Genomic DNA, 18,031 nt, shown 5'->3' with positions numbered 1-18,031 from the left:
TTCTATTGCTGATGCTAGCCCTTGTGTTAGTACGCATATTATATTTATTATATAATAAGTAAAGCACTGACAGATTGTTGTGTTGACAGATGAGTTGTGTCAAGACGATTCAACTTAATACTTAATATGTAATGAGTGGTGAAATAAGCACAATAAGGTTGTGATAGAAGGACATTGTAATGGCAAGCATGATGTTAAAGATGTTAAGCGCAACCCATGATATGTTGGACTTATATTAGAAGCAGTTTACTTTATGACATTGAGAATGAGTTTTGTTAATCTGTGCGTTGTGTGAGTATAGCCACAGGCGGTATTAGTATAAGTTAGGCATTAAAAATACCAAGGTTAGTGATATTAGACAGTTTATTTTATTGAAGCATTGATTGTTTGCAATATTAATGTACTTGGCAATCGGAAGCAATAAAGCCTTACTAAATATATAGTATTTTATTTACATACGTACACAAAAAGCAAATGCACACACCTAGTTTTGCACAATGCTACATAAATAACCTGTTTTTCAAAAATAATTGCAACTTGTTTGATATTTAAGATCATTAGCTAAGAACCTCATTTAGTTTTGATAATTGTAGGAAGGTAAGAGAAAACTATCTGTAGTATAAATCGTAATGGTGAATCAATTTTCATCATATCAAATTCATTTTTTGTTGCATGAAGTAAATCTAGTGCAAAGTAGTATGTGACCTATGTAGTTCGGCGTTAGAGCCTCTTGCATGGGTCATCATGTTTTCTATTCTATTAGTGGTTTCCCTAATCATTGAGAATTCAGATAAATCTGGGAGATCTAACACGATATGAGCAGAGAGACGTTTGTAAACAGAAGTTGTATCTTTTTTATTTCTTCTAGCCTCCTCATACTTTAACTGTTGTTTCAAGAATATAGATTGCTTTAACATGTCCTGGATGTTCCCGAAGCTGGTCGCTGCAGCATCCATAGATTTTACAGCACTGGAATTATAGAGATATATGTATTATAAAAAAAAATATTAACTAAAGTACCTTACAGGAGATTTTTCATAGGTATTAAATGTATATTAGTATTGTAATAACATGATTGTTTATATTTGGAACATGAAATGCCTGTTTAAAATAATTTTACTTAATATTTTTCAAGTTCAAACATTTTCATACCTTAATGCATACTCAACATCATAACAACGTCCCTGCAGTTCATGTTGCAGCTTTGTCACTTCGACGCGTCTTTCCACCATGGGTGGTAGAGCCTTCCTGACATGTTCTTGTAGTCTGTACAGGGCTAATGATGGTTCATTGGCCACTATATGCATGTTCTCTGATATCCGCTCAGCAGCTGAAGTTGTTATTTTAAAATAAAATTCAACTATAAAAAATTGTGTGAATACTGGATAATACAATAGCATACCTTTTTTTGCCTTTGCTTCTAGATCTGTATCCCCTTGGTATACAAAAGCCATTGTGCATACGTTCTTATATATAATTTAAATATTATATTCATTCAACACTGTTTAAATGTTTTCATTATACTTTGTCAAATGGCACAACACAACATATTTGTACCTAATATACGCAAAACGCAAGAAATAATACTTTAAAACATTAAATATATTAATGGATAAATTTTTATCAAAATTTTCAAAGAAGCAAAACAATGTATTTTGTATAGTCAAAAATAGTTATGATAAACAATAAAACGTCATGATGTGATGAGGACAATTTTTTTCCTTTATAAGCAGCGGTTATGAAGATGACTTTAAATAAAAATACATTAATTGAGCGTAATAAATTTGGACGGAAACTTCATGAAAATAAAACAGAAAAACTAGGAATACGCAGGCAAAAATGGATTGGTCTTTCTAGGACATTATTGTCCTGTTGCGATTCAGCATAGTTCTCTTATTTTCTCATAAGCTAAGTGGTTATAAAAAATCACTAAATTAAAACTTAAGATGTAAATACGAGTATATTATGAAATTATAAACGTTTATAATATGTCTGAGAAGTGAGAAAAGCAATATTATGAAAACTTGACAGCCACTAAAACGTCAAAATACTGGGTTTGTTTTTTTTCATGTATTGTGCATATTGGCTTATGCGAGGTAAAGAGCTAAGGAATTTAATTGATTAAAATAATATATACTGTAATATAAAAATTAATGAATTCTACGGCAAATGATTTATTATTTCAGATATTGGTAAAAAGACTAGAAGTTTCTATAGTTTATAACTCAAAAAAACTCAAACTCAGTAACAAATATACTTTTTAAAGTACTCTTTAAATACGTCCATGCGTACAGAGGCAGTGGGGTATTGGTTTGTATTGATAAATAATTGAGCACATTAAGAAATAAATACTTAACATTAACTATTCGTGAAGTCTTCACGAATGCCAACACTGACATAACAAATTATATACCAAGAATAAGCCAATGGGTAAACAGAAAAAAAAACTTTTAAAACTTTTGAAACTTATCAAAGAACGAAAATTATCATGAGTTAAATTGTTTAAGATAACAAAGTTGACCTAGAACCTATTAACAAAAGTCGAAATTAGATACTAAAGGTAATTAACAATGAACTAAGTTTTGTCTTCATATCTAAACATTGCACTTGGATTATCATTCCGTTATCAGTTTATCATAAATAAAAGTACAGTGTGCTCACTTTTGAGATCCGTGTTCAATGTTCATGACATATGATAATATTAACAGCGATATATTGTATCGGTTTAGAGTGATTCATTGCCGAAGTACCCAATATTTTCTTTCATAATTTTTTTAAATTTTATTTATCACAATTTTATACAAACCATTTTAATATGGTGAGTACTGATAAACAATTAACATTAAGTTTTGTAATCGCTACCCTCCTATAATACTTTTGTTTTCCAGGTGTCCTTTGAGTTCTTACGGAAAGTTCTGAATCCTGTGTTCCCATGCAACATGCTGTTGCGAGGGTATTCATTGTGTGTTCTGATGGTGGATGTTGTGTGGGTGTTGGTGAATGCCACATATGCTGTAATAAAGGCAGTTCATGAGGTTTTTAAACCTCCACCAATGAAATCTGTTGATAATGAAAAGGCCATGGTGAGCTTCATAATATTTTGAACCTAAATCTGAGCTATTAGTTTGATATATATTATTGAAGGTGGATAAAATTAAATCTGAGATAATGCAATAACTGATAAAAATTTACAATGCTAATATATTAAAATGATTTAAATTTGATTAATAACACCTACCACTAAGTCTTTTTTCTTTAAAATGGGAAGAGATATCCTGAAAGTGTCTTATTTTAATTTTTACATAGTTGAATTAATTAAAAATATTGAAATTTAAAATGATCTAATGTCTGTTATCAGGTGATTGGTTCTGGAAGAGGTATTGGTCGTGATTTAGCCATACAACTATCATATCTTGGAGCAACAGTTATATGTGTGGATATCAACGAAATAAATAATAGTAAGACTGTAGCTTACATTAAACGGAAAGGTGGAGATGCCTTTATGTACACATGCGATATCACGAAGAAAGAGAATGTTGATGATCTAGCACAAAAAGTGAAGACTGAGTTAGGTTTTGTTAGCATGTTGTTCTATTGCTGTGGCATCCCGAGCCCTAGATCATTACTGATGGCACCCAATGAAGATATTCATGGAACATTAGATCTGACTTTAACGTCTTACTTTTGGGTAATTAATTAATTAAATCAATGTTTTGTTTTTAGGATATAGTTATATACAACAAAAGATGTGAGATCTAGTAGTACTTTACCATAAACACATATAAATATTTTTTTTAAATACTTTCTAGCTCATCGATAACTTTCTGCCAGAAATGAAAGCGAGGAATCATGGTCATATAGTAGCCCTGACTTCGGTAGCTGGACTCAGTTATATCAAAGATCAGATGCCACTCTGTGTAGCACAGTTTGCTGTTCAGGGTCTGGCTGAATCTCTAATGGAGGACCTAAGGATCAATAAAATTAATGGTGTTCATGTCACATTGACACACATCTATCCATTCATTGTAGAGGATAACTCTGAGTTTAATTTAAAGTAAGTAATAAATAAAAATGTTTATTTGCATTTATATTAATTCAGTGTATTTTTCTATTCAAATGAAATTAGTTTTTTTTATATATTTGAAGCTGTTAATAATTTTTTTTCAGAATTTCTAGTTATTTCGGCACTATTACTCCAGCAAAGGCAGCCAGCTCTGTTCTAGAGGGAGTTCTTCGAAATTATCCTGAGACTTCAGTACCTAAACATTTTCTGTTTCTTGGTCATGTATTACGCATTCTTCCCAGAAAAGCGACTGTGCTTGTTAGGGACCTCTTAGACACTGGTGTGGATTTTGCTTGATGTTTTAAAAGTTGTATAATATAAATTAAATGTTTTAATTTGTTGTAATTTTTACGAATATACGGTTACCTGGTTATATCAAAACTTTGGTACACAACCTATGTAGCATTTTAATCTTAAGTTAGTGATAATTCGTTAATTTAGATGTAGTGTTTGTATGCTCAACTTACGAATTTTTAAGAATTTTATAAAAGAATAAATAGTTATGACTTACCTTTTTGTTTTATTTTCACTTTACCCGAGTTTTTAATGTAACTGAAAATTAGTTGGAAGAGTTTAGAATGGCAACATTACGCGAATTGTCAAAGACTGCTGGTGGCGCTGCTGTCGCTGTTTTGCTGTAGTTGTCGAGTTTTTCTGTGTTTGCTTTTTAGGGAAAAAAGAAGTATTTTTTCTAATTTTTAACAGTGTTACGTGCTTTTGTAAATAAAATAGATTATTTCACTTATCCTTGAGCTTAGTGCAATTTAAAAGTGTTCAAGATATCGCTGCTATAGATTTGAAAGTAAGTTAAAGTTGTGTATTGTAGCGCAGTCTGACACAACAGTCGATCGATATTCTTAAAATTACACATTTATTTCATTACATTTATTTATATTTGATATTATTATAACAACAGACATATTAAACAGCAAATATTAATATCACTTTCACGCAAATCAAAATTAAAGGTATGTATAATAAAGATTGCAACTATTAAAACAATAAATAATATATAATTTCTAAAGTCTAACTATTTAAATAAATTACATATAAATATTATTTGAAACCGATAAATAATTACGTGAATATATACTAAACAACATTATTATAGGTGTAGGAGTCTAGAGTCATACACACAATTGTATGTCAGATACTTTATGTGTCAAGTTTACAATAATGCTAACTATAGTCAAAAGACTAGGTTTGTTTATTGGAGAGACTCAATTACCATATATATCACTTTTCTTAACATTGTCCTCTTTACTAAGGAGTACCAAAAACCCCTTAAATCTCTCATGTTTAATCACACTACTCTTTCCTAGTCTTTTAGGTAATTAACTAAATATATATAAGTTTCACAATATATATTTTATTTAGAAAGTCTTTTAGGAATTACTATTAATGTGATAATCAAGATAAAATTCTTGAATCACAAAAATAGTACTAAGAAACAGTGTAAGTTCCTGACAGAGTTGGATTATAAGATTGCATTTTTAAGTAGATAGAGCCATTGAAGGAATACTAGTCCTTATAAATATCTTGTATATCATATATATTTTTTAATTTCTATAGTTGTGTCACATTAAAAGAAAATTTTACACAAATTCCATATTTTTTACATTAATTTGATAAATTAAATTGTCATTACATTTACGTTTTTTAAATTTGAATTTTGAATTTATGCCATTTTTTTTATTTTATATTTAATTTACAATATTATTAATATAGAATTGTTTGTATCAGGTGTGTAAAATATAAAAACTTTTCCTTTTAAAATCTTTCTTCGGGATTTTTAAGTAAATATTCTTTACCTTACAAGTCATCGTTCTAGTTTGTAGATATAATTTGGCATCACACCATATGAGGATATTCAGTTTATGAGAAAATTAAAAAAAATATGTGAACAATCTTCAAAACGATGAATTTCCTAGAAATTTGTGTCAAAAATATGTATTGTTATTATGGAAATATTATAACATGACAAAATATTATTACTGGGTTATATTTAAATAGTCTTTTCATGGAAATTGTTAAATTAATTCTCATATAGCATTAACACTGGCAAATGTAATGCACTTAATAAAGTAACCAAAAATTTCTTCAATCATTTTTTGAAAAGCTCTGCCACTCATACACTGCTGGGCCAAAGTCAAAAAGAAAGTGAAAAACCACTGCAAAGAAACTAGCTTTGAAATAAAAAAAAAAACGCCTCAAAAACGTTCAATATGTTTGAGAGCTATAATGCCACAGCCAGACATACAAACAAACCTCTTTTTCATTAAGGAAAAGCCACTCTAAAATTATATGTGCCCATGGTGGTATATTAAAATATCTATTATAATTTACAAAAGTACAGATCAGTTGGTAATATAATAGAATTGTTTATACCTGTTTATTAAAGAGCAAACAGTTTTACGTTAATGTAAATATGGAAAATATTATCCCTGAACATCCAGGCTTTTAGTTACGGCTGTAAAAGCACGTAAATTGAAAACGAAAATTACATTAAACGTAAATGAATTCAAATGTTACCATTAAGACGAAATTGCGAATGTAAAAAAGGAGAGCGGTTAATTTACAAACGTAATGGCGTTGAACCGAAAAGGCTATTTATCGTTAACCGAAAGGTCTTATATTTAGACATCTCATTTCTTGATTAATAGCTGCCTAATGGCGCTGAGCATTAGATATCCAGAATTTATTGTTAATTTGATGAGATGCCACCTTCCGTTATTTACAGCGTATTGTCATCGATATTCTAAACGTCTTTTTTTTATGATTCTGAAATAAAAAGAAAAAATATATGAGAATATATTGAACAGGAATGATTGATAGCAAACTAATGATCCGACCGTCCGATTATTTCACTCGCACGAAGTATTCGTTTTTAAAATGGTTTGAATGTACCCATCCATGAGAAATAATATTGTAAAAAGTATTCTATATTATGAATTGAAATATCAACTAATTGTGTTACTTCGATGATATTTCTTGTCAAATTTTCCAAATTGTTTTGACAAAACCGATTGACGGATATTTCAGTCTCCCCGCTCCCTCATATTTCCAGCAATACGAAAACCTGTTTATTTTTAATGCAGCTTCATTGCTTTAGTTTAATTATTGTAATTTTATTGATAGTGTCATCAAAATCTTCAGGTTTTTATGTATTTTAATCCTTTTTTATTTGTTTTGTCAAAACAACACATTATTAGTTGCAGATACAAAATATTACGATTGGAATTTTTTTTTAATGTAACAATTTTATAACTTTATTAAAAAAAAATACGTATTTTCTGTTTCGTTTCTTATTGGGAATCAGTCGAATGTGAATTGGGAGTTTTGATGATATTGAGTTACTATGACCGCCGTGCTCGGTCCAGGCTTTCTTCAAAACGAGCTTTTATTTAAATGGCTCTCGACTGTATTCATGACACATGGTGCGGTACATGTCTTAAGGGTCGACGGGGACAATGTAATTCCCCTCTTTTGCCAATCAATATCAATGAGGGTTTCCGGCTCCCACAATCAATGCCGTGATTACTCACGCCGATATTCTATTGAAGGGTGTGAGTATCGCCTTCGACCTAAGGCCATTGCACAAGAGATGGCTGATAAGTCTTTTTAATAACCCTCTTTATGGAAATTGTTCATTTACATTTTTGACGTTAGGATATCCTAATATAAAATTGCACATTACAATTTGCCTTATCAACGCAACGCGGCTAAAGCAAGGTTTGTTTTATGTATTTTAAAGATGTACTTTCAACAGGTACCCAAATGATTATAATTTAAATACTATCTTACTGCTAAATTTACTAATGAATTCATTACATTGAATAAGGGTCTCGCAAGTGTCCACTCTCTCGGCGACGTTGTCAAAGAAGTGGGGATATATTCGTTCACAGCAATACCCGTTTAAAAAAAATAATAAATGTGAATTCGTTATGATGTTGCCATATGAGAATTAATAAATTACAAATAAACATGCAATAATTTTAGTTATACGCTGTCTGCTTTCGGATAAGATATATTCTATTTAATAGTCGGTTATAAATATTTTATTTTTTTATTGTTTTAAAAAGTTATTATTTTAAGAATAGATGGTTGTTTTTTGTTTGTTTGTCTGACATTCCCAAAATGTATCATCACAATTGCCAGCACAAAATTGGTTAAACTGTTACGTATTTTATTTGAGCTCTGATTGTTAAGGTGTGAATTCAATGCGGTTTATTGTTCCGTATAACCCAACACAGCAATTTTTGACTTCTCTGTCGGATTTTACGTTTTTATTTCACCCGAATCCTCGACCTGACAATAACAGCTACAACAATTAAAGTCCTCCAACAACTGAGCTGCTCTAGGGAAGACATGGCTACAGGCTACAGCCGTAGTATTTGCAGAGAGATTTTATGTTTGAATAAACCGATTATTTTAAATTTCAAAACGTATATCAATAACCGTGCTCTCAGCAAAAGTGCCTCACTCCAGCAAGTCATGATTTCCTCATTTTCGAAAATACAATTTTCTATTGTTATAAAAAGCTTTGATATATAAATTGCATAAAGGCAATTTTATTTTCTTCTTGATATGATTTCATTCATTTTCACGTTTTATTTTTTAAATATCTATAGAGACATACGTAACGATTTTAATTAAATCAATCAATAAAACCGACCTTTCCTTTCATTTTTTTTTATAATTATCTTTGGAATTGAAACATTTTTAATTTACCATTTTAAAAAACTTTTTTTTATACAATTTTAATTCCAATCTCAACTGTTTTCAAACAAGAATAATGATCGTTTTATTAAAAGCCCATAAAAACATCTTAAATCCTCTCCGCCTTTGTTTCTTTATTTGCAGTAAAGTGTATTAAAATATTACCAAGAACAGCCGCAGGTGCCTCCAACTCCGATCGTTTTCTTCGCTGGTAACGATGCATGGTATATATTTTAATCTTTATAAAGATTTATAGCATCTTGTTCGATACATTTTTTTTCTTACGACATATTTCAAAGAGATGATTCTAAACATTTATTTTTTCCTTGGTTTTTAAGTTTAATATTTTTTTTTGTATTTACTTTATTTCGTAAGTTACGATCCTAGAGTGTGAGACAGTACAATTTGTGATAATAGCTTTCACGTCGGTACAAAAATGACATGTCTGTATATTTTACCTTGTACTTTTTATTTTCCTTTTATAGTTGTCACATAAAGTTACATGATATATTCTATTTCTCATAAGTTTCGTAATTTTTTTCGTCTTTCATGTCATTTTTATCACGTAAGTCAATCAAGGCCATGTTTAAACGTATAGCTCCATTAACGTTACCTGGAATTTTTGGGTTATCATTTCAAAGTATATTAATAACGCTACATTATGTCCATTACAACGACACACAGTGTCTGGACCCTCTAATCTTCAACATCCAATTTGCTAAGACCAGGGATGCTGTCACTCCGCCAGTAATAAATTGTTTTGGGAAAACGTTTCTAAGATGTATAGTGCCGTGACAAGTGTAAATTAAAGCGGTCTGAACAAATACGCGTAATAAAAACAGGTATTTGTTATATCTTATACGGTTACTTTTATTCCTTTACCATTTCAAATTTAAGATAATATTGGTAACTATGTCGCGTGTTCAGTACAGTACAGTCGGAAGCGTTTAAAATATGACGCAAAAAATTGTGCCTGTATCCGCGGCGAGGGGGAGCTCGGGGGAGGGGCGTTAAAATCTTTTTATGTTCCCCTCGCAGTGGTCTCTAAACGTAACTGTTTATAAAAATTATCACGTTGCGATGCCGGCGCCATCAAGCAAATGACACTTTTAATTTATCTTTACGATTGTAACGAGCCGTAAAATTATTAAATGACTCTGATACTTTAAATGTTATCTTTATTTTAACAAACGAATATATCACTTGAAGTTATACGTATTCGTTTTCGAATTAATTATATGAACATTTTACTGAAAAATAGGACATTATATAGATAGTACTTTGTGAGTTTTATCTTTGTGATTTATCTAAAATGCAATAATCAGAAGCCTGAGGATATTAAGAAGCTCATTATCAAAATTTATAGGAGGCTAATAATCACAATCTTGCTAAGCAGAAAGAGAGGGACTTGTGTTAATTGCTAAGAAATATGGAAGGCAGGTGGTTGCGGCTCAAGACTATAAATAATGTCTAAATAACCCCCTTGTAAAAGTTACATCGAGTAATATGATTCACCCTAAGAAAGCCTTCATCTCCACCGCTTTGTTAAAATTCAGGGTACGTTATCTCGGTAATTCATAGGCGGGTCCTGGTTTATTCAAAATTTTATTGGCGACGCGTTTCTGTTTTAATAAAATAAGCAAATTGTACGCAGTCGTTGATAGCCGGTGATGGGGTAAATCGGTTTAAGCAACTCGGTTCGGATAAGTTAGCTTACCTCAACATAATTACTAAGGATGTTATTAAAACTACATACCATTAATATGTATTCAAAAATACTTGTATGTGTATTAATTTTTTTTCATTACTACATTGCCCAACTATAATTTTATTTTTAAAATAGGAAGATACATTTTATTAAATAGTTTAATGTGTTGTTAGTGACGGCGCCGGGTCATCTCATCCTACTTAGTATATCATATATGTGTAACTCTGTAAAGACGTATGTTTGTTTATTATTTTTTCATGCAAAAATTTTAATAACGGAGTTTTATAAAAATATATAATGATTTAGTTTAATTACCAGATAAAGATGTGGGATATAATTTATCTAGAATTATCGTGTAGTTATCGCACAATCTGAGCCTAGTAGTTGGATTATGTATGAAGTCAAGTGACTCAGATTATAGATGTAACTGTCGGTTGGTTAGCATATCTCTTGTTTAACAAACTATGCATTTCTGTCCAAGCCTAATTCTGAACTCCTCGCGGACAATGTCGCAAGCGAAAACTAGTTTTACTAATTAAAATATATTAATCCAGTAGCCTAATGGAAGTTAATTGACAACACGCAACGGAGTATAAGTAATTTGTGCGTAAATCTATATTAAAATAGATTATTTAAATAACTAGTTTACAATCTTGTACTTAGTTTCTAGACAATAGCATCTTATTTTATATTTCTATGCTTTATTCACTCGAGAGTAAAGAGTAAGAGTAACTATAGAGTTTAAATAACAATATGACATTTTTGTTTCTATCATTTCAAATGTTTACAATTTATTTAAATGGAACTTCTAGTAGATTAAAAGTGATGGCTGAAAGAGCGAATATGACCTCATGTAGTCCCTTTGCAAGTGATACTACAATAATAGGTAGTGGTTACAACAGCTCTTGCTTTGTTTAATAAGTGAAAACTCGTAGTTAATTTCTTTTCTAATCTGGTAACCGAAACTTTGTAATTATAATATATCTATATCCTATCTTTGATGATCAGCAAATCATCTGTAACTATTGTATAAACTCACTTTTTTCTCACTAGTTGTAACAAACGAGATTGTCCCGACCTTTTAAATCAAGAGTCACACATGAAGTATTAACAACTGCTAACTTATTATTAGTTCTGGTAACTTCCTTTGTTCCTCAGTGCGTCCCTAACAAAATGATAGATGGCCATCCAAATAAAGGCACTCTCCCAAAAGATTAGCCAAAACGGATTACTTCTCATTTGGCTCGTTCCATTCCATATTAATCATTCTTGTTTGAGTGCGAACTCTTGTCGCACGCACTTGTAGTTCCATCAAGCTTCTATTTGGCAATCCGATACTAATATACGTTACTTTTATTACCTAACGTAACAGCTTTCATATTTATCTTATCGTTGCATTAAATATCTCGGCCAATTTATTTTTATTCTGTGCACAAAAAAAAAATTATTCTGTATTTGTTTTTCCCAAGTTAGCTAGTTTTTCAGTAATCATATTCTCGACTCTTATGTTGTTACAAATTTGTATTAGTCTTAAACAGAAGAGATGATCGCGTTCACACTTTTTTGACATGTTTTGTTATCATATAATATTCTATTATCAAAATTTATTTTCAAGAGAACTCGGGTTGAATTCTTGATTAACTGCATCTTTGTATTTAAAACATATATTTTGCTAAAATCTGTTAGAGTGATTATTTAGAAATCTTAGAAACTTTTAAACATAAGACGAGTGTGTCTGAGCAGAGTTCGTCGTATATCTTTAAAGCATTCTTATGTTAACCAAACTAAGCAAGTTTATTATGGAAATATATGTACTATGCAGTAAAATATTATGTTATATTACTTTATACATTTGAACTGATATATATTTTTATTTACCCTTTGTATTTTAACTGACAACCCCTGTAGGTTTAGCTTCTGTTTGTTCGACTTTGGTTTATAGAGATATACATATTCATAAAACATGAAATTTACGCTAAAATTGAATCACTTCAAACGCGTTTAAATCTCGGTGAGATGGTCTCTCACTTATCTAAACACATATTTCAGTTGTGGCATAACATTCAATGCTTTGGTATCTGGTACTTCTTAAAGAACAAATGTTGCTTGCGTTCGTAAAGCTTGTATTGAATTTTTCTTACTTAAATTTATCGATAACTACTTTGGCTTCCCGGTTTTACAAATTCTAACATCTTTTTCGGAGTCTCAACACTCTGGTTGTGTTATACAGCAAGTATTAAGCGGACAGGCTCCGAGGTATTTACGGTCCATTTGGCTGCCAATGCAGTATCTACAGTTGTCAAGTGCTCGGCGCTCCGTTTACTAGGACATTTGAGAGATAATAGCGTCTTTTATACCTTACAATATTTTATATTTATAGCTGAAATAAGCCTATTTTCAAACAAATCATCTGGAATGATAGACATGTTATACATATTATTAAAAAAAAACACGATAAGTACCAATTTTATTAAAAAAATATATATATTTATTTTAAATTTTAAACTTGAAGGAAGGTTAATATATAAAATACATTAATTTAGTGATAATGTAAATGAACATATTTATTTAAAGCGTTAACGAATATCAAATTTCAATGTTGAAATCAGTTGTTTACATTCCGATTGAAGGAGAAATGCCTGGCTTCGAGAGAAATCTGAAACTTGAATTTGAGTAAACTCCCTAACTCCCAATCACAGTCTATTGTCTTAGCGTTAATCTTAGTTATAACAATATTGAAGTCGGTAGAGGGTTTGCAATAATTTGAAATTATATTGTTTTTAAATAACAGTTAACATAGACTTAAACAATACGATTTTAAAATGCAATTCTCTTAGCTCCATAACTTTAGCAAATCTCTATTACTGTTAATGTTTTTTTTTTTTTAAGTAAATTGCGGTGTACTTTTTTTTTTTGTTTATCTTGGGCTTTTTAACATTTTAGTGTACAGCCTGTTCATTTCTTCGTTTACACCCTAATTGTTAGACTATAAGGAAGGATTGTTGTCATTTATCTCGACGTTTGCAAGTAGACTATACATCGTATGATTACGTTTAAAATTCAAACAAATACACCTTCATAGCCATCAAAATAAGGATTTAAACGATACCTACCATATAGGTATTGGCTTTTCAGGAACTCGTTAAGAATTATTCAATTCACATAATGCTCGGCATCTCTGATGATGTATGATGGTTCAGATAAAAAGATCTAAGACTTTCGTGAGTATTCATTTATATGAAACTAATATTTTTCGTATTACTAAGCGTATTTTATTATTTTAAAAACTACATACATCAGATGTTTCGGTTACTTTGTAGCAACCGTGATCACGGGCATACGAGATGTGACATCTGACACCGATACGTGTGAAGTATGTTGTTTTTAAAATAATAAAATAAGCTTAGTAATCCGAAAATATTAGTTTCATTATAAATACTAACTTCTGCCCGCGATTTCGTCTACGTTAAGTTTGCAATTGTTTTCAGTGAACTGTATATATAAAATAGATTTGTCCATGTTCTGTGTCTACCGACTTTATTCAAAATACAGTGTGACTTAATCATTAGTAAATAGCTTTCTCCTTTATTTTCGGTTTCTATTATGGTCTGTATGTGGTTGTTTTGTTGTAAAGCGGTTCTAAGACCTATATACCTCCGCGTCTCATATGCATCTTCGCAAACTTTCGCATTTATGATACTAGTAGCAATATTAGCTATGGAGACAAATATATCAAATCTTTCCCGTGCTAGTTGCTAAAATTAATGTTTTTTTTGTCTTACCTTTATCTATAACTTCAGAGCATTTGGTTAAATTTAACTTTATATATATATATATATATATATATATAGGGTTTTCCATTAAGGGCGCTTGATTGTGCAGAACTTCCATCGTAGCGTGTGCTGTGTGGCACGTAGCGCCGTCCTGTTGAAACCACATGTTGTCCAGATCCATATTCTCGATTTCAGGCCAAAAGAAGTTGGTTATCATCGACCGGTATCGCTCACCATTGACGGTGACGGCCACACCATTATCGTTTTCGAAAAAATACGGACCAATCACGCCTCCGGCCCAAAATCCGCACCAAACAGTCACTTTCTGCGGGTGCATTGCCACTTGGTGAACCTCGTGTGGATTGGTCTCGTCCCAAATACGGCAATTTTGCTTGTTGACATAGCCATTCATCCAAAAATGCGCCTCGTCGCTGAAGATGATTTTTTTGCCAAAATCGGCGTCAACTTCCAACTGCTCTAATGCCCAGTCAGCGAACACACGGCGCTGTCTATGGTCATTAACCTTGAGCTCTTGGGTCAGCTGGATCTTGTACGGGTGCAGGCTCAAGTCACAACGCAAAATTCGCCAAGTTGTCGTCTGCGAAAGGCCGAGTTCCTGTGCGCGACGCGGAATTGACTGCCGCGGGTTTTCGAGGACACTGTCGCGCACAGCGGCGATATTCTCGGCAGATCTCGCGTTACGTTGACGCACGGGAACCGGCTGATTGTTAACTGACCCGGTTGACTCGAATTTGTCCACCAATCGACGGATAGTCGACTCGGCAGGACGATCATCGCGACCGTAAAACGGGCGAAGTGCGCGGAACGTTGCTCGAACTGAAGACCCATTTTCATAAAACAATTTTATGATTTGCACGTGCTGCTCGACACTGTAACCTGCCATGGTGGTTTGGGAGGACGGAATGAATATAACACACTGCATTTGACAGCTGTCACTGAAACAACATGGCCGCAATCAGCTGTCAAAGTTCAAGCGTCCCTATTGGAAAACCCCTTATTAGATTTAGTGTTATTTTTCATCTAGATGGTTTTCTTTATAGCCATTGTATTAGTACAGAGCCATAAAGATTAAGACCTTGTTTCACCAAACTCTGTTCGTTAAAACTAAACGAGGCATTTACTAACGAACCTTCAAAAAATATAACTGTCAGTCAAAATATTTACGTCCCACGAAGAAATATTAACAAGGCATTATTAAATGACATGTTAAATGACCGGCTACCAAATTATTCGTTCTTGTTATAAAACTACCAAATTGAAGTTGTAGCTTTTGATACGACATGTTTGCTACGATGCACCACTTTATGCCTTGATCGTATAAATCCCTCGATACGTCTTATTAGCTAATGTGACCAAATTTTATACATACTTGATTGCATAGATTTGGCATACAAAAAACTTTCTTTTCAGTTTACTAAGTGTAATCTGTCAAAATCGCGTTCTCAATAAACTGTGTTATCTATTATTGTGTTATAAATGTAGGCAGAAATTGTGTTGAAGCTATAATTGTTAAAAAGAGTACCTAATTTGCAATGTCATAGAAAAGCCGGGGGCAACATTTTGTATCATATGAAAAAGAAATTTTAATTCAACTTATTAATAAAAACAATTAAATAGTCGGAAATGATAAAAGAGATTCTGTTACTATGGCTACAAAAAAATCAGTGGTGGGATGTTTGACAATACAATAGATTAACAGTCAGCCATTAGACGAACTTCTAGGGTAGGAATTAATATAAATGTCTTGTTAAGACATTTAAAGAGACATTAGTGCGTGGCGGGACGCTCGATACGTGTAACAATCCATCAAACGCCGTAACAAGACGTTACTTATTTAACATTGATTGGTGAAACTGGGCCTTATTCTTAAATTATAATTGTATGTCAATAAATTATTTAAAAATGTCGTCAAATACAACGAGTTCGAAGGTTAAGATACTATCTTGATTACTATAGCTTATATTTTTTTTTATCTTATTATTAACTTGTATTCAAAATAAATGGTAATGTATTTTTTCCCTAAACTTACTCAAACAATTTTTATAATATGCATTATAGTATCTATCTGATATAATATTTATAAGTATTTCTTGTTGACAATGTATTTACATAATGATATAAAACCCAAGTATAACGTATATTAACCAAGATGAAAATGTTTAATAATACTTGAGTAATTTCCCTTAAAACGTTATCCAAGTCCTTGACGAAGTTTGCGTGCTTTAAATTTAAGATAAATTCAAAACTTGATCCAGGTAACATATTAGCTTTGCAAGTTACGTACAAATTAAAGAGGACATTGTTTACACAAAATGTCCGGGCCAGTGAAATATGTGAAGTTTGAAAGTTTCCGGCAGTATATTGCAGTTGGAGAGTTAATGTCAAATGTGAATAATTAAAAATGTACAAATAAATACAAGTTTAGTTCCCACGTTGAGAGTTTTGCTACAACTTTATACTTTTTAGCATTTTTCAGTGACGTTCGTGCCAGCAAGTTTATTTATAACAAAAATTTGTTGTAGGCCTGTTCTGTGTTTCTAGGTTTATTTCCATTTCTTTTGTCATTTATATTTCGTGTAATAAGCTTCCGTCACTTTTATCTCATTTTATAGTTAATTACACCGGCACACAAAAAAAAAAAAGTTGTTTGCGCATTTGACGAGACCCATATATTTTTATGTATTTTGACCCGCTGAATCCGAATATGAGGTCCATTTTACCCCTACACGTCCAAAATTTGAGAAAACTTCAAAAAACCGTAAAAAATGACAAAAATCGGCGTTTCTGGTGATATAATTTTTTTTTTGTGCTGAACTAAGTATGATTTTCTTATTTTTCAATCTTCTCAATACTTACACAAAGTTTATTCAGACCATTAGCAGTTTTAAGTATAGAAAAATCGCACAAAACTCTCAAAAATTGCAAAAAATGCGATTTTTATCAAAAAAAAAAAATTTGTTTCTCTAATTCAAGTACGATTTATATGTATTTTGATATCTTGAAATCACATTTAATTTTTTTTGGTTCATTATTCCTTTTAAATTTGAAAAGATAAAAAAATTGTAAAAAAATTGTCATTGTACATAAAAAAAAAAATTGACTGAACACGATTTGATGCCTGAAATAAAATCTTTACAATGAAGAAGTGTTGAACATTTCAAAATCTGTTAAAAACACAATACATAGAAAGATTGGGGAAAATGATTTCCCAGAACTCTAAACTTTTCTTCGTTTATATCGAACTCTCTTATCCTCAAATGATCTACGCAGTGGATTCCTCTTCCGTTTTCGACTATCTTCAGGTACATCTCTTTTTAACATCCAGCAAAAATCTGCCATCATGTTAACATTCCAATTCCTTTGGTATCTACTCTCCATTTCATTTATGTCTTGGTGGAATCTTTAAAGACTAGATCGCTTGTGCCTGTGACCAGGGCACCTCCACGTGGTGACGGTGGACAACCGAACTATCTGACAGAGTCCCTGGGTTAACGGCGTGTGTGCCGTCATGGCAGGTACAAGTGATAAGTACTTTACGATGCAGGGATTCGGAACCCCAGTATCGGCGTCTGGTCAGAGTGAGAAAGCAGGCTCGCAGGCGTCGTCATCAAGCGACTGCAGCTCTTCAGTAGTGGGTAACTTGGCTACTGCAGGGTACACTATTACAAGAAGTAATTCGCATCTGTGTGATAAAAGTGCCGATTCGTTTTGTTACATTTGTGGGGAATTCAATTTGGAAAGAAATCG

General features: G+C 31.8%; 3 protein-coding genes across 16 annotated transcripts in view; 2 read left to right on the top strand and 1 right to left on the bottom strand.

The window, feature by feature from the left end:
• Nucleotides 1-432: 432 nt before the first annotated feature.
• LOC116778916 (BLOC-1-related complex subunit 8 homolog) lies at nucleotides 433-2,050 on the bottom strand. Of its 3 annotated transcripts, none has more exons than XM_061529765.1 (4): nucleotides 1,980-2,050; nucleotides 1,403-1,557; nucleotides 1,153-1,330; nucleotides 433-969 (listed from the first exon to the last, which is right to left on the bottom strand). In XM_061529765.1, exons 2-4 carry the CDS (start codon nucleotides 1,452-1,454, stop codon nucleotides 684-686), a joined length of 516 nt encoding a protein of 171 aa, XP_061385749.1. In that variant the 5' UTR covers nucleotides 1,455-1,557; nucleotides 1,980-2,050; the 3' UTR covers nucleotides 433-683. The 3 variants fall into 3 exon arrangements, with proteins under 3 accessions (XP_061385749.1, XP_061385748.1, XP_032528896.2); XM_061529764.1 differs by having other exon boundaries at nucleotides 1,957-2,046; XM_032673005.2 differs by having other exon boundaries at nucleotides 1,830-2,041.
• Nucleotides 2,051-2,186: 136 nt separating this feature from the next.
• On the top strand, nucleotides 2,187-4,573 carry LOC116778914 (epidermal retinol dehydrogenase 2-like). 4 transcript variants are annotated; one of them, XM_061529762.1, is made up of 6 exons: nucleotides 2,345-2,430; nucleotides 2,508-2,560; nucleotides 2,889-3,083; nucleotides 3,359-3,688; nucleotides 3,810-4,054; nucleotides 4,168-4,573. In XM_061529762.1, the coding sequence occupies exons 3-6, from the start codon at nucleotides 2,940-2,942 to the stop codon at nucleotides 4,358-4,360; spliced, it is 912 nt and encodes a 303-aa protein (XP_061385746.1). In that variant the 5' UTR covers nucleotides 2,345-2,430; nucleotides 2,508-2,560; nucleotides 2,889-2,939; the 3' UTR covers nucleotides 4,361-4,573. The 4 variants fall into 4 exon arrangements, with proteins under 4 accessions (XP_061385747.1, XP_061385746.1, XP_061385745.1 ...); XM_061529763.1 differs by lacking the exons at nucleotides 2,345-2,430; nucleotides 2,508-2,560 and adding an exon at nucleotides 2,187-2,310; XM_061529761.1 differs by having other exon boundaries at nucleotides 2,362-2,560.
• Nucleotides 4,574-4,680: 107 nt separating this feature from the next.
• Nucleotides 4,681-18,031, top strand: part of LOC116778687 (uncharacterized) — an 89,370-nt gene continuing 76,019 nt past the window's right edge. For 8 of the 9 annotated variants that reach the window (XM_061529652.1, XM_061529646.1, XM_061529651.1 and 5 more), the window contains exon 1: nucleotides 4,681-4,865. The gene's annotated coding sequence lies outside the window, so the exon portion shown is untranslated. The remainder of the gene's footprint in view (nucleotides 4,866-18,031) is intronic. The other variant, XM_061529653.1, reaches the window with a different exon arrangement.

The sequence above is a fragment of the Danaus plexippus genome, chromosome 6, assembly GCF_018135715.1.
Source record: "Danaus plexippus chromosome 6, MEX_DaPlex, whole genome shotgun sequence".
Taxonomy (NCBI): domain Eukaryota; kingdom Metazoa; phylum Arthropoda; class Insecta; order Lepidoptera; family Nymphalidae; genus Danaus; species Danaus plexippus.
This window is presented reverse-complemented; position numbering and strand designations above follow the sequence as displayed.

Excerpts from the sequence above, each read along its gene's own strand:
- LOC116778916 (XM_061529765.1), bottom strand. The coding sequence starts at position 1,454 with ATGGCTTTTGTATACCAAGGGGATACAGATCTAGAAGCAAAGGCAAAA. Across the intron at positions 1,331-1,402 it reads AGAAGCAAAGGCAAAAAAAG|CTGCTGAGCGGATATCAGAG; the intron begins GTATGCTATTGT and ends TAACAACTTCAG. Across the intron at positions 970-1,152 it reads GATGTTGAGTATGCATTAAG|TGCTGTAAAATCTATGGATG; the intron begins GTATGAAAATGT and ends CTATAATTCCAG.
- LOC116778914 (XM_061529760.1), top strand. Across the intron at positions 3,689-3,809 it reads CTTTAACGTCTTACTTTTGG|CTCATCGATAACTTTCTGCC; the intron begins GTAATTAATTAA and ends AATACTTTCTAG. Across the intron at positions 4,055-4,167 it reads AACTCTGAGTTTAATTTAAA|AATTTCTAGTTATTTCGGCA; the intron begins GTAAGTAATAAA and ends ATTTTTTTTCAG.